The sequence below is a fragment of the Episyrphus balteatus genome, chromosome 1, assembly GCF_945859705.1.
Source record: "Episyrphus balteatus chromosome 1, idEpiBalt1.1, whole genome shotgun sequence".
Taxonomy (NCBI): domain Eukaryota; kingdom Metazoa; phylum Arthropoda; class Insecta; order Diptera; family Syrphidae; genus Episyrphus; species Episyrphus balteatus.
Window position 1 is genome coordinate 68,687,759 of NC_079134.1, and position 23,490 is coordinate 68,711,248.

The 23,490-nt window shown below is 31.4% G+C and overlaps 1 protein-coding gene across 8 annotated transcripts in view; it reads left to right on the forward strand.

The window, feature by feature from the left end:
• LOC129907618 (ATP-binding cassette subfamily G member 4) overlaps positions 1-23,490 on the forward strand; it is a 217,799-nt gene that overhangs the window by 162,384 nt on the left and 31,925 nt on the right. Inside the window, exon 10 of one of the 8 annotated variants that reach the window (XM_055983916.1) lies at positions 455-23,315. The exons of the other annotated variants lie outside the window; for them this stretch is intronic. Coding sequence (XP_055839891.1) covers positions 455-771 — 317 coding nt within the window. The 3' untranslated portion in view covers positions 772-23,315. Of the gene's footprint in view, positions 1-454; positions 23,316-23,490 lie in introns of those variants that run through there. 8 annotated transcript variants of the gene reach the window in all.

Sequence of the window (23,490 nt, forward strand, 5' to 3'; positions counted from 1 at the left end):
TTTAGCGCATATACCAAAATTTCTCCTTTTCTCAAAAAATACCATTTTGTTATATATATATATTTCCCCTTTTGTGATAGATATGAATGATAATGGATATTAAAACCTTCATGCAAAATTTGGTTCCGCTAACATAGTTTGCGTAGTAAGTTTGCAACTGTTATAATAATATGGGTTGACAGATGAAAAACAGGTATAACTTTTTTCAGAGATGTCAGATTGTCTTGATTTTAGATTTTTTGGCATCAGCATTAAAAATTACCTCGCAGTCATGTATCATATGTGTATATAGTACCATTGAAAATCGCGACTTGCGGACATGAGATGTTTCTAGACTTTTGAGGTATGTTATAGAATGCCAAAACAAAGATATTGAGCAAAAAAAATTTCTATTAGCATTCATTCCTAGGTTTACCCCTTATTTGACTGTATTATACAGGATTTGCTTTTGCAGATGATACAGCGATTATAGTTAGCCATAAAGATCTGGAAAGAGCAACTATAACCATGCAAGCAAAGTTTGATTCAATAGTCCGATGGTGCCACGATTTTGGTTTAACTATCAATACTGCTAAGACGAAGGTAATGGATATCAGACCACCGCATATTCAAAAAACAAAAATTTTAATAAAATGCCATGAAACAACATGTCTTCATCAAAACTCGAACAAAAATTCTCTTAATACTGAAGACAATTGCGGCAAATTTTTAGAAAACGTTCAACAGTTTAAGCCTCTACACATGTACAACAAGTATATTACTCATTGGTAGAATCAGTCCTAAGATACGGAATACTAGCGTGGGGAAATACGACTGCGACTTTTTATTTATTTATTTATTTATTTAATATCAATTAGAGTTTACAATCTCAAATAGACTAACGAAATTTTTAAAATTATACATAGAATCATTATAAAATTAAAGCTACACAAAAAAATAAAATTATATATTTACATTATTTAATTAGTTAAAAAATACAAATTTAACATATTTTTGAATGAGTTTCTACTCAAATGGAAATTAAAATCTATATTATTTGACACATTATTAATCTCCCTAACACTGCGAGTCATAGGTTCATTAAACGCATAATTTACTCTATGAACGTTTTCGCGGAATAAGGTTCGAATTCTTAGTTCTCTAGAAGGAGCGTAAAGATCTATCAGCGATAACAAATAAGGACAATCAATATGATATGATAAAATATCACTGACAAAATTTATAGCAAACATCTTACGGCGGTTTTCTAATGACTGTATACCAATAAGCTGACATCTAACGTTATACGAAGGCATTTCAATGTTCCAGCCTAGTTTGTGTACTACAAATCTTGTAAATTTTTTTTGGACATTTTCAATTCTTGTAATATGAACATTGTAATGAGGATTCCACACTACGCAGCAATATTCCAGGACCGATCTAACATACGAAACATAAAGGGCTTTTAGAGTGTATGGGTCCCTAAGACCAAACGAATTACGAAAAATAAAACCCAACATAGAGTTGGCTTTGTTCACCATGAATTCTGTGTGATGTACAAAGTTTAGCTTGTAATCAAAAATTACTCCAAGGTCTTTTTTAATAGAAACTCTTTCAAGGACATGATTATGCATATTGTAATCGTAAACGATAGGTAACAAACGACGAGTAAACGAAAAACATTGACATTTGGATATGTTTAGGGCTAATTGGTTTATATTGCACCAGTTGATAAGATTTTTAACATCATTTTGGAGAAGCGTACAGTCTGTTAAATTTTTTACACGTCTAAAAAATTTTAAATCGTCCGCAAACATAAGACACGTTGAGTTAGTAAGGACATCAGGAAGGTCATTTATAAAAATAAGGAACAGCATTGGACCTAAATGACTCCCTTGTGGAACGCCGGAAGTTACAGAAAAGGGATGAGAGATAATCGAATCAATTGAAACCATCTGGCTGCGTCCTGTAAGATAAGCTGTCAGCCATTGAAGCATGTTGGAATGAAAACCTATGTTCTCTAATTTTTGCAATAAAATTTTATGATGCACCCTATCAAACGCCTTTGCAAAATCGGTGTAGATAACGTCCACTTGGTAACCCTTTTCTAATGAATTGAGAATACAATTCGTGAAAATGGTTAGGTTAGTGGAAGTTGATCTACCGGATACAAAGCCGTGTTGGTACGGGGATATGGTTTCTTTCAATATAAAATTCAATTTATCGCAAACAATTTTCTCAAATAATTTAGGAATTGAGGACAATTTACTTATGGGTCTGTAGTTTGTGATTTCCTGTTTTGGACCACATTTGTGAATAGGAGTAACGAAGGACGTTTTCCATTCTGGCAAAAATACACCATACTTTAACGAACTATTAAAGACAAAACACAAAACTCTAGATAGAGCGACGGAACATTTTTTCAAAACAATAGGTGGAATTTCATCCGGACCAGAATTAATGTCTTCAAACAATAATCGAGTGTTCTATTTAAACTATTTTTACAATTGTTCATTTGAATCAAATTAACAGTTAAAAGCGAATCAATAAATAAAGAATCACACTCATTATTTACATTAAAAGGAACTAGAAAACCTTCATCAGAGTCAAATACCCAATTTAAATTCGGCAAGTTAAAATCACCTACTAAAATGACATGCTGATTATTATTAAGCTTAGAAATATAATAAATACAGTTATTTATATGTTCTTTATACAAATCTATATGGCTCTTTGGCGGAATATAACTTACTATTAGAAAAATATCTTTTTTACAATTTAATGATACCTTGATAATAATTTGATCAATGTCAAAAGATGAATTATTTGATGTTGGCAATGCTAATTCGGTACAGGCATATAAAGAGCGCACAGCAAGCAGCACCCCTCCTCCTCTTTCTAGTCCAGTGGATACAGAACATCTGTCTTTACGAAACACAGAGTATTGATGACTATTAAACATCTCTGCATTGTTGTGATTCTTGGTTAGCCATGTCTCGGTAAAAGCAAAGAAATCAAATTGCTCAGATGATGACGATAGCAGCAATTGTTGCATTTTTGTGCGCATTCCACCAATGTTTTGATAATAACCAAGGAAATTATATGAATCAGAATGAGAAGGCAAATGAGAAGCAGAAGCATTAGTTAAGAGTAATGCATTGTTGCATTGGGAAGTTTCTGTTGATGACGATGACGATGGTGACGGTGGTGGTGATGGCTGAGACGGTGGCGATGGCGGTGGCGGCGGCAACGATAATAGCGGTGGTGTTGAAGGTGTGTATGAAGTAGCAGAAAGAGTCGATCTTAAGAATGGTGTGATGGGAGATAGCGATGATGACGAAGATAATGAAGGTGATAATGAAGGTGATAATAGGTGTGTTTTTTATTACCACCGGTCTTAACTGGACAAAAAAAACGCCTCGGGGCTTAACCTGAAATCTTGGCAGCACTGTATATTGAATGTTCCGAAAACAACAGACACAACAAAAATTTAGAGTTGTCATATTTTTCGCTTTCGTCATTTTCTTGTATTTTTCATGTATGTTTTACAAAGAGATACAAAAATGTATGCTAGCAAAACTATTTTAATACATTTTGTCCTTGCAAACGTGAGTTTTCACGATTTTAAACAAATTCTAAACAATTTATGAAAAAAATAGTTTGGTAGCACAGATTTAAAACTCTTCAAAAAGTTAAGCCCAGAGAATTCTCCGGGCTTAACAACTAAGCCCAAGGGGCTAAAGTGTTGTTGCATTTAACATGTAAATTGCTTAGCCCCGACTGCGTTTTTTTTGTCCAGTTAAGACCGGTGGTAATAAAAAACACACCTAATGATGCCGACGATGGTGAAGTTGGTGTTTGGCAAATTATGGCTGATGTAAGAGACTCGGAGGCTCGGGTTGTATGGTTTGCGTTTTCTCTTTCCTGTCCAGAGTTAAAAAATATTTAACTTGAACATGAATGGGCCAGAGCGAAGAGTCCATGACTGTTGATAAATGTTCATGTGACACACTCAATTTAAATGTAACGAATTTAAGTTCAGAAACATTTGCATCCTTTTTTACTAACATAAAACATTTAAATGAATCTGTAGGAATGTTTGTTTTTGAAGATATGAATTTAATAATGTCATCGGGAGTAGTTGTGTTAGCAAAACGAGATAGATGAAGCCATTTTATTTTTGGTATAGCACTTAAATCTGTTGACGTATCGGTGCCAATAATTTTCATTTCTCTTTTCTTTTTTGGGGGTTTTTTTTTTTTACTCACAACAACAAACTCGGCGGTTTTAGAATCATTTTTATTTGAAGGTCCGGGATTATTATTATTTAATGAAGGGTCATTGATTGAGATAAATTCCATTTCCGAATTTTCAGTTAAATTGTTATTGACACCAGGCATATCACTATTTTCGCGATTTAAATCATTGCTTATTTGCAAGACCTACAAAAAATACAAAACCTAATTGTAAAAATTTTATTAAAATCAAAAAATGGTACAAACTATCAAACAAACGACGATGTCCCATTAGATATAGAGAACTTGGCTTCCTGAAGGTAAAAAAACTTTTCGAACTCAACGTAGTTGAAGAATACTGCTATGATGAACGAAATAAACAGTCAATCAACCATTTGTATGATACCAGCAGAAAAACCCATGGATTCCTGCAAACACCAAGATTTAAAAATTCATACGGCGGACAAACACTATCGGTTATCTTTCCAAGCATTTTCAATCGTCTTCGATTGAGCTTCGAAACATCAATGGAAACAGCTTAAGAATGAAACTTCTTAAAAAAACCTTATCCATCAAAATTAATTTAAAAATCTTATACTAAAAATATGAATCTTTTTTTTTTTCCTTTCAATATAACTTTATGTTTATACACATAACTTATGAAATTAACTTTCTGCAGAAAAGCCTAAAAAGGCTTTGTAGATTTTTTATGTAAGCAAATGTTTTTGTAATATGAAATAATAAAGAAGAAAGAAAGAATTAAAATTTTCAAACTTTTGTATTCGATATTAGAACGCGTATTGCTATTTCCATAGCATTTTAATGATAGATGGCTCACTAATTGTTGTATAACTTTTGCAGTTTATAAGATAATCTTATGAAACTTTTTTTCATTTCTTTTGCGATTTTTATAAGAGTCGAAATCGATTGAATCAGAATTTTGGTTGGGGCATCGTTGTTTATAAACTTTTTTAATGTTTTATAGTGATAAAATGTATTTTCATCATGTAGGTGTATAAGATTTTTTTTTATTAGAAAAAAAGCTTCGTCACTTTGTTGTTAAAGCGCTTTACCATTTATTATTGTTTTGATGAAACAAAAATAAAATAATAAATTTGATCTAGGAGAATCCAATGGAATTACTAAAATTTAATTTTTAGTTAGTTTGAAGGGTTAAGGAAAAGTGTCAAAATAAACTCTTTAAGCATTTTAGTCGTGGGGCTAAGCGGGTTTTTGGGATGTTTTTGTGTCAGCGAAATTCTTTGCATTGTGTAATATTCGCTCGTGCCGTGAAATAGGTAAAGGATTAGATATGTGGGTGCATTGGTTTTTAGGTGTGTAAAAATATGTTTTGACATTTGACATGTACACTATGATTGATTTGCATAGATTGATTTCTGGGTTGTATTGTTTATTTATTATATTACACTCACGCGTGCGTGCGTGAAAATGCGTTTTTGTGATTTTCTCGGCTCCTGTTTATCGTAGAATCGATCTTGTTTTTCAAAAAACTTATTCTTTAATTTTTTTTTATTATACATTTTTTTGTATTGTTTCTGTAAAAAAAGTTAGGTATTGATGTAAAATTTTTGGAGATGATAGTGAGTTTTACTTTTTTTCAATTTAGGTTCATCTGAGCGAAAAAGTTCTTATAATAACTTTGGTAAATCTCAAACATTATAACTTGCCAAAAGACCAAGCAGATCTGGCCTAGGCTAGATCCAAAACGGTCAAAAAATTTATTGTCTCTAAGCAGATTGCATATCAGCTCTGTAATATGTGTCTTAACAGGACACTGTCTCATAGGTAGACACGCCATAAGACTTGGCGTAGTCTCTAACGACTTCTGTAGAAGTTGCCTTGATGAGGAAGAAGAAGAAACAATCCAACATCTTCTCTGCTCATGTCCTGCCCTTTCCAGTAGACGTAAAAAATACTTGGAAAAATATTTCTTAGAAGATACTAGTGAACTAATAAATACTGACATCTTCAACCTTCGCCGCTTCATTAAAAGCTCCAACTGGTTTAATTAGTGAGGAATTTCCTTGCAAAATCATGGTATCACAACGGACCAATAAGTGGTCTAAGTGTGTCAGTCGTTTTCCTGACAGCCATTTCTACCTAACCTAACCTAACCTAACTTTGGTAAAACTTTAAATTTCCTACAACTTTTTTTCACAAGAATCAAAATATACTTTTCTGAAGGTATTTGTTGTGCCGATTTCTGATCCGAAGTCAGAAAAAATTTCCGATACAAATGGAATTCATAATAATGTGGAAAAAAATTCTCAAGTATGAAAAAACAAAAAGTTAAAGAACATGAAAATCAATCCTGTGTACCTATCTACCTACTCATATTTTTATACACACTGCACAGTGCACATAGATACTGTCAAGTACATTATAACCAAAGAAACCATATATAGGTAAGATATAACACATCCTCTAACCTCTACCTACTTTTCCGCTGAGCAATCATAGTAGTTACACAAATTTCTCTGATATACAAAAAACTCAAATGCCATCCATAACAACAACATGAAAACAAGTTTCTTTTTTACCGACTTCCAAAAAGGAGGAGGTAATCAATTCATCTGTATTTTTTTTTTTTAATTCTTTTTTTTTGTGTTTGTTACCTCCTAACATTGGACTAAGTAAACCAATCTTGATAATTCTTTTGGTACTTATTGCTGTAGAAACTATTATTGCTATGAGAAAACCCATAAAACCCAGTTTTGATCCATGGAAGTTGGTTTTGTTTTTTTTTAGGTTTTGATGGTTGGTTGTTTGCGGTACAACTGAAATTAAAGCAGGTTATTTAAATTTTACAATTGTGGTTTCAGAAAGGGTTAATCATTGACTGAGTAAATAAAAAAGTAATTAGTCGTTAGGTAACAATACAAATGTGGTAGTAAGGAATGCCCAGTTAATTTGTGCAGGTAGGTGCGTAATAGAATCATATCCTTAAAAAATATGCAATAATGCGATTTGGGATGATTGTTTTTAAAACAAATTACTATTTTTTCGGGTAGGTACATTAGGGAAATTACAAATCTGCATGAAAGGGTTACTGTAGAAGGCTCTGGAATGCAGGCATTTGTTAAAGAGTGTATAAAAATCGGTGGTAAATACGGAGAACATGTTAACCTGAAAGACATGCTTCCCACTGGAACAACCATAAGCAACAATATAAAAAATATTAAAGACTAATTAGTGGAAATAGTTAAAACAGAATGATATGAATGAAAAGTGTCATAATTTTTAACTTAATTTAATTTATTCAATTTTTTGTATCTAACATTAAGTTTTATTAAATTTTTCTTTTTTTTTTCTGTATTTTATTTATTTTTATTCTAATATGTTTTTCTTCATTTCATTATCTTTTCAAATTAATTAATTTTAATAAAACTAATGTGAATTGCTTTTGTGTACCAAACTGATTCTATTTTTATTTATGCTATAAGAAAAACCACCCTCGAAAACTTTGAACATTTCCTTTCTAGTTCGAGTAAATTCGATCACATTGATCATGAACATTTTGTTCACGATTTTTTTACTCGATTTCACTCGAACAGAAAAATGATCGTTTGAACTCGTTTGAAATGTAGGGTTACTTACGAGTCATCATACTCGTAAACAGGAAAGCTGGAACATATTTGAGTTGTGTTGATTCTGTTTGTTCGAGATCGTTTTTTACTTGCTCTATAGGGCAAGTATTGGTTTCGTGTAGAAAAAAAAAATCGAGGTTTTAATCAAAACCAACATTACGATGATGGAGAAGATCAAAAAAGTGGGTTTCGTCATGCCGTCCGTCGGTCTGTGCGTGTGTGCGTCTGTGCGTCTGTGCGTCCATCTGTACATGGAGCTAGGGCCTAAACGGATGGATGGATTTGCTTGAAATTTGGTACAGATGATTTTTACGTAATTCCCTAGGACCATTTTTTTTATTTTTTTAATATCTCCAATTTAACGCATATCTCCCATATAACGTTTTCGAGGTATTTCAAATTTCTCGAAAACGGCTCTAACGATTTCGTTTAAACTTGGTGTGCGCAGTACTCTTATTGATTCTAACAAAACTGCGTTTTTAGTTCTTCTCAAAAAAATGCCGAGAGCGGAAATATGGCGTTGCCGTTTCTCAAAAATTGACATGTTTTTAAGTTCATATATTTCATCAAAGCATAAGTCAATTTTTTCAAAATTTACAGACATCATAGGTATTGAAATGTAAAATGTAAACAAAAAAAAATAAAAAAAAAATTTTTTTCAAAAAACATTTAAAAAATTGAATTTTTTTAACTTTCGATTTTTTTTTTGTTTTTATTTTTTTTTCTCCACAAAATCTTAAATTTCCAATAGATATTTAAGATAAAGATGCTTTGAACTACAAGAGCAAGTACGTGCGACCCAGTCGTGCATTTTATTTCGAGTAAGTAGGGTAGATTTGCCTATTTCGGCCGTCTCGTCGTCAAACGTTATAACTTGTGATTTCGTAGGCTTTATTCCAAAATTTCGCTCTTATGATGTTCTTACATATAAATGAACAGCATAAGAGCAAAATTTTGGAATAAAGCCTACGAAATCACTAGTTATAACGATTTTCCCAAAGGTGGCCGGAAACTGGAGACGGTCGCAAATAGGCAACTCTACCCTACTCGATGTTTGTAAACAATACTCGACTCGTTTGATTCTCTGGTACAGCTGCGGTCAAAAAAATAGCAGTGCATCGAAAAATATTTTATGTAAAACATAAAACATAAAAAGAGTTTCGACGTTGGATTTATTTTTTAGTAAAACTATTTCAGATACATTCTAGATTAATTTTTAGTATGAATGAAATTTAATTTATTGCTAATAGCTAAGCAATTATCCAAAAACAAAATAAACCTAAAAATTAAGCGGTCAAAATAATAGCAGTGATTTTCTTTTTCTAGTAAATTTAAATGAAACAAAGGCACAAAAAGTTCAAATAAACGGTATTTAACTTGGCAAAAGCTAGCATTTGCTCCCTTGACCTTTATTTTTAATTAAAGCTTGGCAAAAACCATTTATGGGGTCGACAAGTCGCTGAGATCTGTGAGGTGTTTTAGCTCACCAAACCTGCTCAACAACGGTCCATAACTGCCGTTATGTTTGGGTTTTGCTTTATAAACTTCTTCTTTTATATATTCGCCATGATTCTAGAAAAGATCGAGGTCCAAAGACTAAGCAGTCCACTCCATAAGCTAAATCTTAATGTTTTGAAACCATTGTTTGGCTGCTCTCCTGAAGTATTTTGGGTTATTATCTTGTTGGAAGACCCATTTAAGCGGTATTTTGAAGTCGACGTATAGCAGCATACTGTTTTACAAGATATCCAGGTACTACTGCTGGTTTATTTTAGTTTTAATCTAATATAATAGACCAAGTCCGTAGTAGGACAAGTTCCCCCAAACCATTATACTGGATCCTCCGTGTTTATAATTTTTCTGCTATACCTAGGGTTATATTTCGTGTTTGGTAGTACTACCGAGACCCTTTGCCACCATGCGGAATCAATTTGCTATCATCAGTCCAGAGAATATTCCAGGGTCCAGTATACGAATTTGGAGAAAATCAGGGCCCGCGCCTAAAAATCTTTCTAACTACTTTCCTCCTTTCGTATATGCAACGAATTGTTGCTATGCCTTAGTGTATGGAGAAAAACATGAAAGAGCCGAATAACAATATACATACTTGAAAGAGCTAGTAAAAATGCTAAGTCTATTCATTTGAATGTTGATAAACTATAAAGCCTACAATTGGGTGAAGCTAATCATGTGGGAGAGGTAGCGCAGTGCGTAGTGTACTGGCTTCTGAACTCGCTTGGTCTAGGTTCAATACTCAAGTGTGACGGAAAAAGTTTTTCAAATTAAATGAAAAATTACTAGACTAAGCACCACATACAAAATGGAATAAAGGAGTATGATGATCGGATTGGCGTCCGTGAAACAGTACTGTAACTCTAGCCATAAAACACTTGGTGGTAGCACCTTCAAGATGTTGTTGTTGTTGTTCAAAGATTATAATGTAATTGACGGAATAAAAAGCAGTCACTGCAAGTATGTAAACATACAGAAAAACTGAAACTTAATGATGAAAAATAATCAGGGCCCGCGCATAAAAATCTTTCTAACTACTTTCCTCCTTTCGTATATGCAACGAATTGTTGCTATGCCTTAGTGTATGGAGAAAAACATGAAAGAGCCGAATAACAATATACATACTTGAAAGAGCTAGTAAAAATGCTAAGTCTATTCATTTGAATGTTGATAAACTATAAAGCCTACAATTGGGTGAAGCTAATCATGTGGGAGAGGTAGCGCAGTGCGTAGTGTACTGGCTTCTGAACTCGCTTGGTCTAGGTTCAATACTCAAGTGTGACGGAAAAAGTTTTTCAAATTAAATGAAAAATTACTAGACTAAGCACCACATACAAAATGGAATAAAGGAGTCTGATGATCGGATTGGCGTCCGTGAAACAGTACTGTAACTCTAGCCATAAAACACTTGGTGGTAGCACCTTCAAGATGTTGTTGTTGTTCAAAGATTATAAAAATACCGTTTATTTGAACTTTTTGTGCCTTTGTTTTATTTAAATTTACTAGAAAAAGAAAATCACTGCTATTATTTTGACCGCTTAATTTTTAGGTTTATTTTGTTTTTGGATTATTGCTTAGCTATTAGCAATAAATTAAATTTCATTCATACTCAAAATTAATCTAGAATGTATCTAAAATTGTTTTACTAAAAAATAAATCCATTATCGAAACTCTTTTTATGTTTTATATTTTATTTGAAATATTTTTCGATGCACTGCTATTTTTTTGACCGCCACTGTACCTACACACTCCAAAAATCTTTCATGAAAATCCAAACCAGTTTTTATAATGTCTACCACGCCACATGAAAAAAAATTATTCTAATAAGCATATATGTAACTTAAATTTAGAGTGTATTGAAGAAAAAAAAATTATTCTTTTTGTCGTTCCTGTCATGAATTTCGATGTTTTGTATTTTGTTTTAAACAATAAATTAATTTTAAAGTTTATATTTTTCCGATTTGTAATTTCCTTTTGCTATGACGCTCTCCTTATATGTATTTATTAAAGGTATATTTTCACTTTAACTAGAATGACAAACTTTTTTTTACGCTGTTGAATCCTAACAGATTAAACTTACAACAGCAATAGTTTTTTTTAAACAAGTGTTGATATTTTGTTTCGTATATTTGATGAACCTCTTCAAACAAGTCTTAGTAATGCCTTCCTTTGATAAATAGAAGTTGTTCTTAAGGAGGCATTTTCTAACTTAAATATACAAGTGTTCGTCAGAACTCTTAGTAGCCCTCTAAGAAGCCTTTCTTTGCTTCTACACTGAACCAAAAATTGTACATAAAATTTATGAACGGCGTTCATTAACTTGAAATTAATGTACGGTTCACGGAATTAATGCACCATCCCTTAATTCAATGAACTATTCATTAAAAATAAAATTATGAACCGACAAACGTTCATTAATCTTGTTCATTAAAATCCGTTTTTGTCTTAATTTTTTTTATGAACGGTTATTCATTGAATTAATGAACCTGTACATTAAGACAATGAATACCATTCATTAAAATCAATGATCGTTCATTAATTCAATTTTTTTTAGCCGTTCATAAAAAAAATTTATGAACCTGTTCATTATCCCTATGAACCTGTGTGTTAAAACAATGAACGCCATTCATTAAAATCAATGAACCATTCATAAATTCAATGAACAGCCGTTCATAAATATCCGAAACACTTTTTGATAAAAGATTCTATGAACCTGTTCGTTAAAACAATGAACGCCATTCATTAAAATGGATGAACCATTTATTAATTCAATGAACAGCCGTTCATAAATATCCCATACACTTTTTGATAAAAGATTCTATGAACCTGTTCGTTAAAACAATGAACGCCATTCATTAAAATCAATGAACCATTCATTAATTCAATGAACAGCCGTTCATAAATATCCGATACACTTTTTGATAAAAGATTCTATGAACCTGTTCGTTAAAACAATGAACGCCATTCATTAAAATCAATGAACCATTCATAAATTCAATGAACAGCCGTTCACAAATATCCGATACACATTTTGATAAAAGATTCTATGAACCTGTTCGTTAAAACAATGAACGCCATTCATTAAAATCAATGAACCATTCATAAATTCAATGAATAGGCGTTCACAAATATCCGATACACATTTTGATAAAAGATTCTATGAACATTTCGTTAAAACAATGAACGCCATTCATTAAAATCAATGAACCATTCATTAATTCAATGAACAGCCATTCATAAATATCCGATACACTTTTTGATAAAAGATTCTATGAACCTGTTCGTTAAAACAATGAACGCCATTCATTAAAATCAATGAACCATTCATTAATTCAATGAACAGCCGTTCATAAATATCCGATACACTTTTTGATAAAAGATTCTATGAACCTGTTCGTTAAAACAATGAACGCCATTCATTAAAATCAATGAACCATTCATTAATTCAATGAATAGCCGTTCATAAATATCCGATAGACTTTTTAGTGAAAGATTCATAATTTTCTATGAATCTGTTCGTTAAAACAATGAACACCATTCATTAGAATCAATACACATTCACTAATTCAATGTTTGTGAGATGTTTTATTTTACAAAAGTCGCTATTACTTCTAAACAAAAGCGAAAATCAAAAAAACTTATTTAATATATTCTGTCGGAAATTAGAAAATCTACTACTTTTATACATGACAATTTTTCAAAAAAAGCAAAAATAGAAAAGATATGACGAAAAAAGAAAAAATTTCATGTCTTTTTGTTTGCGAGGTGTTTTATTTCACAAAAGTCGCCATTACTTCTAAACAAAAGCGAAAATAAAAAAAAACTTATTTAAGTTTCAAAGTTTATTCGTTAAATACTAACGATATACACAAGTACATTTTCTTAAAATTAAAATTACATTTATAGGTATTATATTATTACAAAACTAAAAGAAAAACTTACATATAATGTACATTATGGGTTATTTTGAATAAAAAATATTTTTTTAAAGTTAAGTGATTTTATATTTTCAATGCTGGAGTTATTTATATTTGAATTTTTATTGTAAATATTGATTAAAAGATTTAAAGGGCTATTAGCACCGTAGTTTGATCTACTGAAAATGTTAGAAATTGGCAACTGCCTTCTCAAGCTATACTGACTAGCAATGAAATTTAATCGACAGAGGATCGATGGAGCTGAAATCGATCCATTTATTATCCCGACAATAAAACAAAATTGTAGATACGCTCTGTGACTGGTAAGAAATGGAAGATTTATTAGATTAATACGTTGAGCGTAAGGTGGCAAGTTAATTCGATTTGACCATGGTAGAAATCTTAAGCAAAATCTCATAAATCTTCTTTGAACGGACTCCAATCTATTTATATGAACCGCATAATATGGCGCCCATATAACGCAACCATATTCTAAAATGGATCTTACGAATGAGACATAAAGAGTTTTTAAAACGTAAGGGTCACGAAATTCCCGAGCAAATCTTTTGATAAAACCAAGAGTCATGTTAGCTTTTTTAATAATGTAGTCAAAATGGTCAGTAAAAGTTAATTTTGAGTCCAATACTATCCCAAGGTCAGTGAAACTAGACAAATTGGTTAGTGGTGATAGATTAATAGCATAATTATATAATATATTCTGTCGAAAATAAGAAGATCTACAACTATTAAATCTGACAATTTTTCAATAAAAGCAAAAATAGAAAAGATATGACGAAAATAAAATAAATCCTATTTTCTTCTTTTTATAAAGGCGCCAAAACTTAATAAACCATTCATTATTTTTATGAACCATTCATTATTTCAATTATTCGTTAAGATTCATATTTAACGAATACATTTATTGTCGAAGTGAGCTTGTTCATGAATTTAATAAACATGTTCATAGATTTAATGAACGTGTTCATTGATTTAATGAACATGTTCATTGATTTAATGAACGTGTTCATTGATTTAATGAACCGTTCATTAATTCAATGTATAGTTAATCAAAACTTAACGAAGGGCAACTTGCATGTTGCAGTGATCACACTTTTAAAAAGTGTATCAAATTATGAACAAGGTTTTCATATCATTTAACGAATACATTTATTGTGGAAGTGAGCGTGTTCATGAATTTAATGACTGTGTTCATAGATTTAGTGAACGTGTTCATAGATTTAATGAACGTGTTCATTGATTTAATGAACCGTTCATTAATTCAATTTATAGTTAATCAAAACTTAACGAAGGGCAACTTGCGTGGTGCAGTGATCACACTTTTAAAAAGTGTTTCAAATTATGAACAAGATTTTCATATCATTTAACTTTTTACTAAAGTAATAATTTTATTCAGTTTGCAGGTTTCAAAATAACCCTTTTTATGAGTATGAGAATAAAATGTTTTGAGACCACATTTGACAGGTGTCGAAATATCATTTTTTTTAACCAAGTTGGGGAATCAAATAAGACGGGGCTTATTACCTAGTGTATTTTTTTTTTTTTTTTTGTACATAATAAGTAGTTTTGTGTTTTGTTTTTTGTTCTCATTTTGAAAGTTTTCTTGCTCACACAAACATTTATCTCGGTTGAACAACCGTTCGTATCAATGTGAACAGTAGTTAACGACACAAGGAGATGTAAATGTTGTTAAATGTGAAAACCCTTTTAGTTCTTATTTTTTGGTGTCGTTTTATCGGTTGTTTGTGCTTTCAACATGAAAGCAAATTTTAAGTAAATTTTTTTTACTGTGATTGTCAATATTCTTACAATACATATATTTAAAAGATATTACCTTTTGTGTATTAACTGTGCTCTGTGCACATAGTTCACCCTTAAATTTTAAAGAACACGTAAAATAAAGTGAGACCACTACTTGTTGATACGTAGAACGAAAGAATTTCTTTCGTTAAATGATGTAGCCGGCGCACAGTGGGACGACTCTATGGGAAAATCGGCATTTCTTATATCTTATGTTTAAGAGATTGAAACCACGCAAAGTCGCATTAAGACGTCTATTTACACCTAAATCTACAAATGAAACATGAAAACCTAATCATTGAAAAAGTTTTAGCAAGGAAAATCATTTTCATTTAATTAAAAGAGCTGAGCAGCGAACTTTTTTTTGGGATTTTATTCTTATTATTATTTTTTCTCTTCTTTTAATTAATTTATATTTATGAAAAGTAGACCTAACAATAACATTGATATTAACATAATATGTAACATATAAAAACAAAAAAAAAAAAAATAACAAAATAAAGATACAAGCATTTTATTCGGTTTCCATTTCGGAGTTATAACTTAATTCGCCCGGGTTAAGTTCTGCTGTAAAACTAAGATCCGTATCATTGGTTACTAAATATTGGCATATATCTCGATCATAACTTGATATGTGTGGGTTTTTTGACCGGAAATGTGACAACTGCGGATCAGATGAAATCAGTAAATGATTAACTAAATCTGTCATAGTATGATTTCTCGACGTTTTTCTGGTGTGATCTAATCTAGCTTTTCGTATTTCCTTATGGCTTGCTTCTAAGGCTTCTTCTGAAAGGACACCAATTGGTAGTTCGAAAAAACTTATTATATCCTTCCCATGAATCAGAAGTTTGTGCACGCTGCACATAGGAGTATTTCGATCAAAAACCTGGACAAAATTAGTTTTTGAAGTAAAAGTAATTATTTTTGCTAAAAATTATTATTTATGCAAGGAAATAATTTTTTTTCAGCAAAACTTTGAAAACGCTTGTGAGAAGAAAAACTAAAAAAAATAGTATGAAATTTAATACACCCAAAATGTAAAAAAATTAAAATCTAAAATATTAGACCTTCTAGAATGGAACCATTGTGATTTTTAGGCTTAGTGAATCCAAATGTATTAATATCAATAAAAAAAATTTCTGGAAAATGTTAACAACCAGTTAAAATTAAACGTAGGGCGTATGAGTGATTTTTCTAATAGTGAAAATTTCACTCGCAAATTATTTTGTTAATCGCAAAAAATCGCACCCAATTTTTTGATATTAAATTTAAAGAATAGTCAAAGTTATCATAAATCTATGTATCGAAGCAGAATAGGAGGGAATACTATAACAAAACACTTAGACTTTAAAAAAAAGTAAATAAAAATATCTATATGTGGCAGACTCTTTTCCCACTGTCATTTACTCAAACAAAAAAAAATTAATATTTCCATAACTACTCTTTAATTATTATTCAATACCTGCAATTGTATTTTTCATATGAAAATTTAATGTTTAAAAGCACACTTGCTCACAATCAATCTCTAAATATACTCACCAAATCAGCAAAAATTACAAAAAAAATTCCAGAAAATAAACAGCTGACTTTGAACTTGTTTTGACACACCAAACACTTTACCACAAAAAAAAAGAAGTCCATTGTATGATCCCATGTATATTTAGCATCCGCTTTGTAAAAACTTTAATTCAAAATTTTGATTTTTAGAAAATCGACTTTTGTCCAGCTTTTCGACCAGAATACTCCTATGTGCGCTGCTTGGCATGTAGTACCAATTGTATTTTCTTAAATAAATGCTCTTTGTTTCTTCAAGCAGCTTCACAAAATTTTGAATGTTTATTTGACGACCACATGCGATTGTTCGTAAAACAATTCCAAAATTGAAAATCAGGTCCTTGTCAACACCAGTAATTTCAGAGCTAAGCTCTGGATTTGCGAAAAATTTCCTCGCAGTATTCCCATCATTGGTAGTCCCATATCCTGGCTTAGGAATGTCGACAAGGAGCCCCATTCTTTCTCTAAAATTTTGTTGGATCTGTTTTTTCCTTTCCTCGAATATTATTTTATTCTCTTCTCCACGAACTGCCCAAACTTGGAGTGGTAGTCTATATGCGATGTGGAGCAAACATTCGAAGCACCTTATCCAGGAATGAAGAGATGACATGCCGTATTTGTAATTTTCGGCATTTGGTGTTCGTTCCGCAATGGTTAATAAATTCATTTGAGAAGGTTTCGCTCCACAAATGTAACAGTTTTGAGCTGCGTTCGCTCCACTTAATGCATTTATCGCACTCCCATCAAGCATTGTCAACAACATTCTATATGAAACCGAAATGTGTTTGCCATCAATTGAAGCTTCATAGCGTACAAGCTCTGAAATAGCCTTTTCCATTTTGCTTTGCTCAGATCTAATGAGCGCACTATTTTCTTTTGCAAAAATTAATTTTATCGGTCTGCAGAATAGGGTCGAACCTGGTCGAGAATTTACCCAAATTTCTTTTTCATTTACAGAATCCAACAGTTTAAGAGGCACTAGAGCTGTGACAAATAAGAAGCTGTCTGTATCGGTTCGACTATTCTCAAAAATTTGTTTATAGTTGCTGTGTCCAGAACTTCCATCAAAACCCCATTTACAAACTAAATTAAAGGTTTGGCTTTGGCTTGTTTTTTCCAATGCTCCTTCAGTTTCGTTTACTACGTTCAGTATACTTTTCGAAGTTTTATCAAGCAAGGATTGCAAATTAACGTCCGCCATAGTTTCTGAAACAACAGCAACTTCTGGCAATATGTCGGACTTATATTTTTGCAATTTATAGTAACTTGGAAAGAAATCCTTATGTATACTGTTAACCACAGACCGAAGTAAAGCATATTTTCTTTTTGACAAATCCAAGTCCAAGTAAAGTGCTAGGGTTTGCTGTAGTGACAAGGTTTTGTCATTTATACCTGAAGGACGACCAGTCATTTTTGCCGCATATTCCAACTCCTCTGGAATGTGTTGTGAAACAAGTTCTTGAACTCGGCGTTTTTTGGTGCGATCACTACACATTTCAAAGCTTTTATTTGGCCTTCCCTTGCTCGTACTTGGCATGTTTTGATTACACTATAATTTATAAATGTTTAAAAAAAATGTATGAATTTTTTTTATTTTTTTTATTTTTTGATTTATTTTAATCCAAGCATTTTTTATTAAAGTGGTTAAACTTCATAATTACTTTTACCATTTACACAGTCAACGTACATAAATGAACGAAGTACAGACACTTAACAGTACTGGAGCGATTGAGACTATTGGCTGTGACAACACAAGATACTGACACAAGAAAGACACTTAGAAACAAAGAAAGAACATATATTAAATTTTATAGATAATACTGGTTTGAGAAGTATTTCTTGTTTTAAACTGATGTTATCACTTACGCAATCAAGTATAGCCTTAGGTATATTAAGATAAGAATCCAGCCATGATTCGTTAGCACTCATGAACCGATTTAGTGTTCTGGAAGACTGTTCCCACTTCTGCTTTACCCTGAGGCAATAAAATTTAGCAACTTCCTTTATTTGCATTTCCAGCTCTCCTGTGGACTCTTCTAAACCAAGGAGTTGTTGTATTCTTAGGCAAACGTTATCAAATTTGCTTGTTCTGGCACTATCCAGCCAAGTTTCTAAAATTTGGCCATTTTTGATACAGGGGGTTGCACCTAAAAAACATGATTTTGAGTACTGGGGGCAAAATGGGGCAAGTTTTTTTTTTTTGATTCCGTTAGAGGACACTTTACTGAGTCTAAAACCATTAAAACCCCAGAAAGCCTTTTAGGTGTAAAAAAGAAAATCTAACTTAAAGTCAAAAAAATTTTTTATTTTTTTTTTTTTATCCACACTTGAAAAATCACGAATAAAAAAAAACACAACAAAACAAAAATATTCTTGTTATTAAATATTAATTAAAATACCTTGATAAGTGTTATTATCCATTATTAAATTAATTTTTTACCGCACACAAAATTTTAGGAGTTATAGAAAATACAATTAAAAACACCTGATTTTTTACCACGAAAAAAAAATTAAATTTGACAATGTTTGCCGCTCTATTACTTTTACACTAATGAGTCAATGCAAATAATTTTGATGCAGTTAGAACCTTAATATATTTGGGATGACTTACCAATCACTCAAAAGTACCGCAATAACATTCGATTTTTTTATTTATTGCTATGGGTCGTCCCACTGTGCGGCGGCGGCGTCCCCAAGCCATTCAGTGTGAATGTCTGATCGATAAGAGGAGCTATTCAGCGGAGAGCTGAAGCAAAAATAAAAAGTAAGTATTTTATTAGATTACGTAGTAATTTTTTATTTAAAAGTATTTATTTATTAAAAGTACACATTTATTTTGATAAATAATTTGTTTTTCATCTAGTACAGGAAAGATAGACTTTTTCGTGGAACGAAATACAGGACGGCTGATTTTTTCAAATATGAGAGAAGGGTATTAGAAAAGCTTAAGTCCTGGTTTTCGGGACGCCAACCCCCTGGCGAAATCCACCATTTTGAAAAACCCGAATTGGTCTATATAGACCGGTCAAATTAGACTAAAATGAGGGGGTGAGGTTACATTAATTCCCAGGAAGCTGAAAATTGGTAGGATTGTTGGAAACACCATCATAAATTAAATCTGAAAAGTCCTTATCGATCCGAGGTCTGGAAAAAAATTTACGGGGGGTCAAAGGTCATAAAAACTGGTTTTTCACGATTTTCAGCAAAACGGTTAGTCTTATCAAAAAAATTTCAATCCAAGAATTGTAGACCAGATTATTCTATATAAAAAGTGGCATGACACTTTTTTTCCTAAGACCCACCGTTTCTTAGGTATAACGATTCAAAAAGTTGAAGTTGAGTTGTAATCGTCATAATCAGGCCTATTCTAAAAAAAAACTCCTAATTGAAAAGTTCCTGAAATTTCATTATTTTTTACTTCCTTATTCCCCTTAGACGAGAATATTTTTAAGAAAGTTGGCCACTTAGGTTTCTATAGATTTATTTTTTACCACAGGTGTTTAAAATTTTTCATAAAATACTTTTTTTACATTTTGCATCAAAAAATAGATTTCAAAATTTTTTTTACGAAAATATGCAATAGCTATGCAGTTTTTAAAGCATTTTTGTACTCATACAATTATTGTAGAAAATTATAAAAAAAAGAAATAAATAAAATTCATTCATTCGTGGTTGTAGTGAACGAAAACATAAGATGATAAAATTTAAAATACACTGAACGAAAAAAAGCCAATATTTTATGAACTATTTGCGATAGAACTTTTTTCTTTCTGTTTTTAGAACAGTCATAAGTGTAGCTATCAGACGTTTTAGGGTTGTCCATTCTCTATTGCACACCCTGTATATATTCAGACATATTCTAAACAAAAATTCCCAGGGAAATGGTTTCGGGAGAACGGCCCCAATCGGAAAAATGGCGAAAATTTCCATTTTTTTTTTGCTTTCCCATATTCTTAACCATTGAAGAACGAAATTCAAGTAAAAAAATAATGAAATTTCAGGAACTTTTCAGTTAGGAGTTTTTTTTTAGAATAGGCCTGATTATGACGATTACAACTCAACTTCAACTTTTTGAATCGTTATACCTAAGAAACGGTGGGTCTTAGGAAAAAAAGTGTCATGACACTTTTTATATAGAATAATCTGGTCTACAATTCTTGGATTGAAAATTTTTTGATAAGACTAACCGTTTTGCTGAAAATCGTGAAAAACCAGTTTTTGTGACCTTTGACCCCCCCGTAAATTTTTTTCCAGACCTCGGATCGATGAGGACTTTTTAGATTTAAGTTATGATGGTGTTTCCAACAATCCTACCAATTTTCAGCTTGCTGGGAATTAATGTAACCTCGGATGTCTAAATTGACCGGACTAATATCTACTTAACTACTGGCTTGACCGAATAAGTTACTCAACCAAAGTTATAGTTAATATAATTAAATTTTCTTGTGCATTCACTGTTTTTCAGCGAGGACAACACTTTTAAGGTTATGTCGTTTTATTTTTTCTTTGTTTTTTTAATTTTTCTTAGTCACTATGATAGTAACATAAATTTTTATCATCACAAAAGTTGTAGAGCATCAAATTTCCATTAATTTGGTATACTTTTGAAGATTATATGACTTTTCAAACCAGAGATACCGAACTTTAAAGAGTAATTCCTCTCAATATCTTCAAACAATATACTTATATGTTTTTCCATAAGGTATGAAAAGAAGGCTTTATCGTGTACGTTATGTAAAAACAAGAAAAATATGATATGAGTGGGAGTGTGTTTCCCATTATTAAGGTGGGTCGGGCAATTTCCTCTAAATATTAATTTAATATTAAAAGAACAAAAAATAATGTTAAAACTTACAATAATGTGGTATAAATATTTTGTTTTAAGTCAAACATCCAACTTTCATGATGCTAAAAAATTATGTAACTATCATAAGGACTGAGAAAAATTAAAAAAACCGAAAAAATAAAAAATAAAACGAAATAACCTCAAAAGTGTTGTTCTCGATGAAAAACTGTGAATGCACAAGAAAAGATATTTATACTACCTATAACTTTGGTTAAGTAACTTATTCAGTCAAACCAATAGTTAAGTAGATATAGACCGATTCGCGTTTTTCAAAATGGCGGTTTTCGCCAGGGGGTTGGCGTCTCGAAAACCAGGACTTAAGCTTTTCTAATACCCTTCTTTCAGATTTGAAAAAAAAAACAGAGTTCCTATATTTCGTTCCACAAAATTCCTGTTTTTTACTAAATTTCCTGTACTAAAACTATAGTTTTCAGATCAATAACTTTCGAATCGTACAACGCATGACTTTAAAAAATATAAGAAATTATTTGAAATTTGATGGTCTATAGCTTTTACTGTTTAAGAAATTATGTAACTGTTACCGGGAATAATACAAAGTTTAAAAAAAGCAAAAACAAAAAAAAAACAACATAACCTCAACAACATATCACAAAGAAAAAGATAATTAAATTTCCAAGAACTTTGATCTGATAACCATTTCTCTAGGACCAATAGTTTTAGACATATAGATAGATTCGCGTTTTTCAAAATGGCGGATTTCGCCAGGGGGTTGCAGTCCCGAAAACCAGGACTTAAAGCTTTTCTAATACCCCTCTTTCGGATTTGAAAAATTCAGCCGTCCTGTATTTCGTTCCACAATATGCCTGGGGGGTCATTCCGTAATTTTGAAAACGATAATCGAATCGATGATAATCGTTTTACAGTTTGAGAATCTTAAAAGCTATTTTAAGTCATTTCTGATTCAATATTTCCTAAATAGTTTATATAAATAAAAGTTTTCTTATCCTCAGGAGTCGTATTAGTCTAGGTGATTTAGTAGTTGCCTTTTACTCGGGTGTCCAAGGTTCGATTCCAGAAATGGAAATTGTTTTTTTTTTTTTTTTTATTTTCTCAATAATCGTCAATTAATAAACGATAGCTAAATAGGTCTCGTTTTTGGAGAATTTATTCGTTTTTGGATGCAATATTTGATTTTTTTAAGGTGTTTATTGATTTATTCCAATCACCGATTAATTTGCAAACTCCATAACCAAAAAAAAAATATTAATGATTAATTTCTACAAATAACAATAATGTTAGAGTAAATTATTTTAATATGTGTAACATATGTATGTAAGTTTTGACTTTTGGGTCATTAAAAAAATTCATATTGACCCAGCTATAGCAAAATTTTTAGACGTTTAAACGCACTATTTTTGGAAAATGAAAATTTATATAGGTACGATACGATTAAGAAGGCAACTTAGAGACAAATCAAATCCTTTGTCTCTTCCATCGCATATGTAAGTGTACATGACCATTTTGATAATAATTCTCACAGATTTTTTCAAAACTTTCGCCTATCCAAAGAAGCGTTCGTTTTAGTATAAGAAACTTTTAATTTAAACAACGGCCGCCGTTCAACATACATTCCGCCTATATCTTGTATTAAAAAACGAATAGTTTTTCGATGCACATAATAAAATAATTTATTCTTACATTATGGTTATTTGTAGAAATTAATCATTAATATTTTTTTTTTGGTTGTGGAGTTTGCAAATTAATCGGTGATTGGAATAAATCAAAAAAAACACTTTAAAAATTCAAATATTGCATCCAAAAACGAATAATTCTCCAAAAACGAGACCTATTTAGCTATCGTTTATTAATTGACGATTATTGACGATTATTGAGAAAATAAAAACAAAAAAAAACAATTTCCATTTCTGGAATCGAACTTCGGACACCCGAGTAAGAGGCAACTACTAAATCACCTAGACTAATACGACTTCTGAGGATAAGAAAACTTTTATTTATACAGGGTGTCCCAAAAGTAATGGATCAAACGAAATATGCTG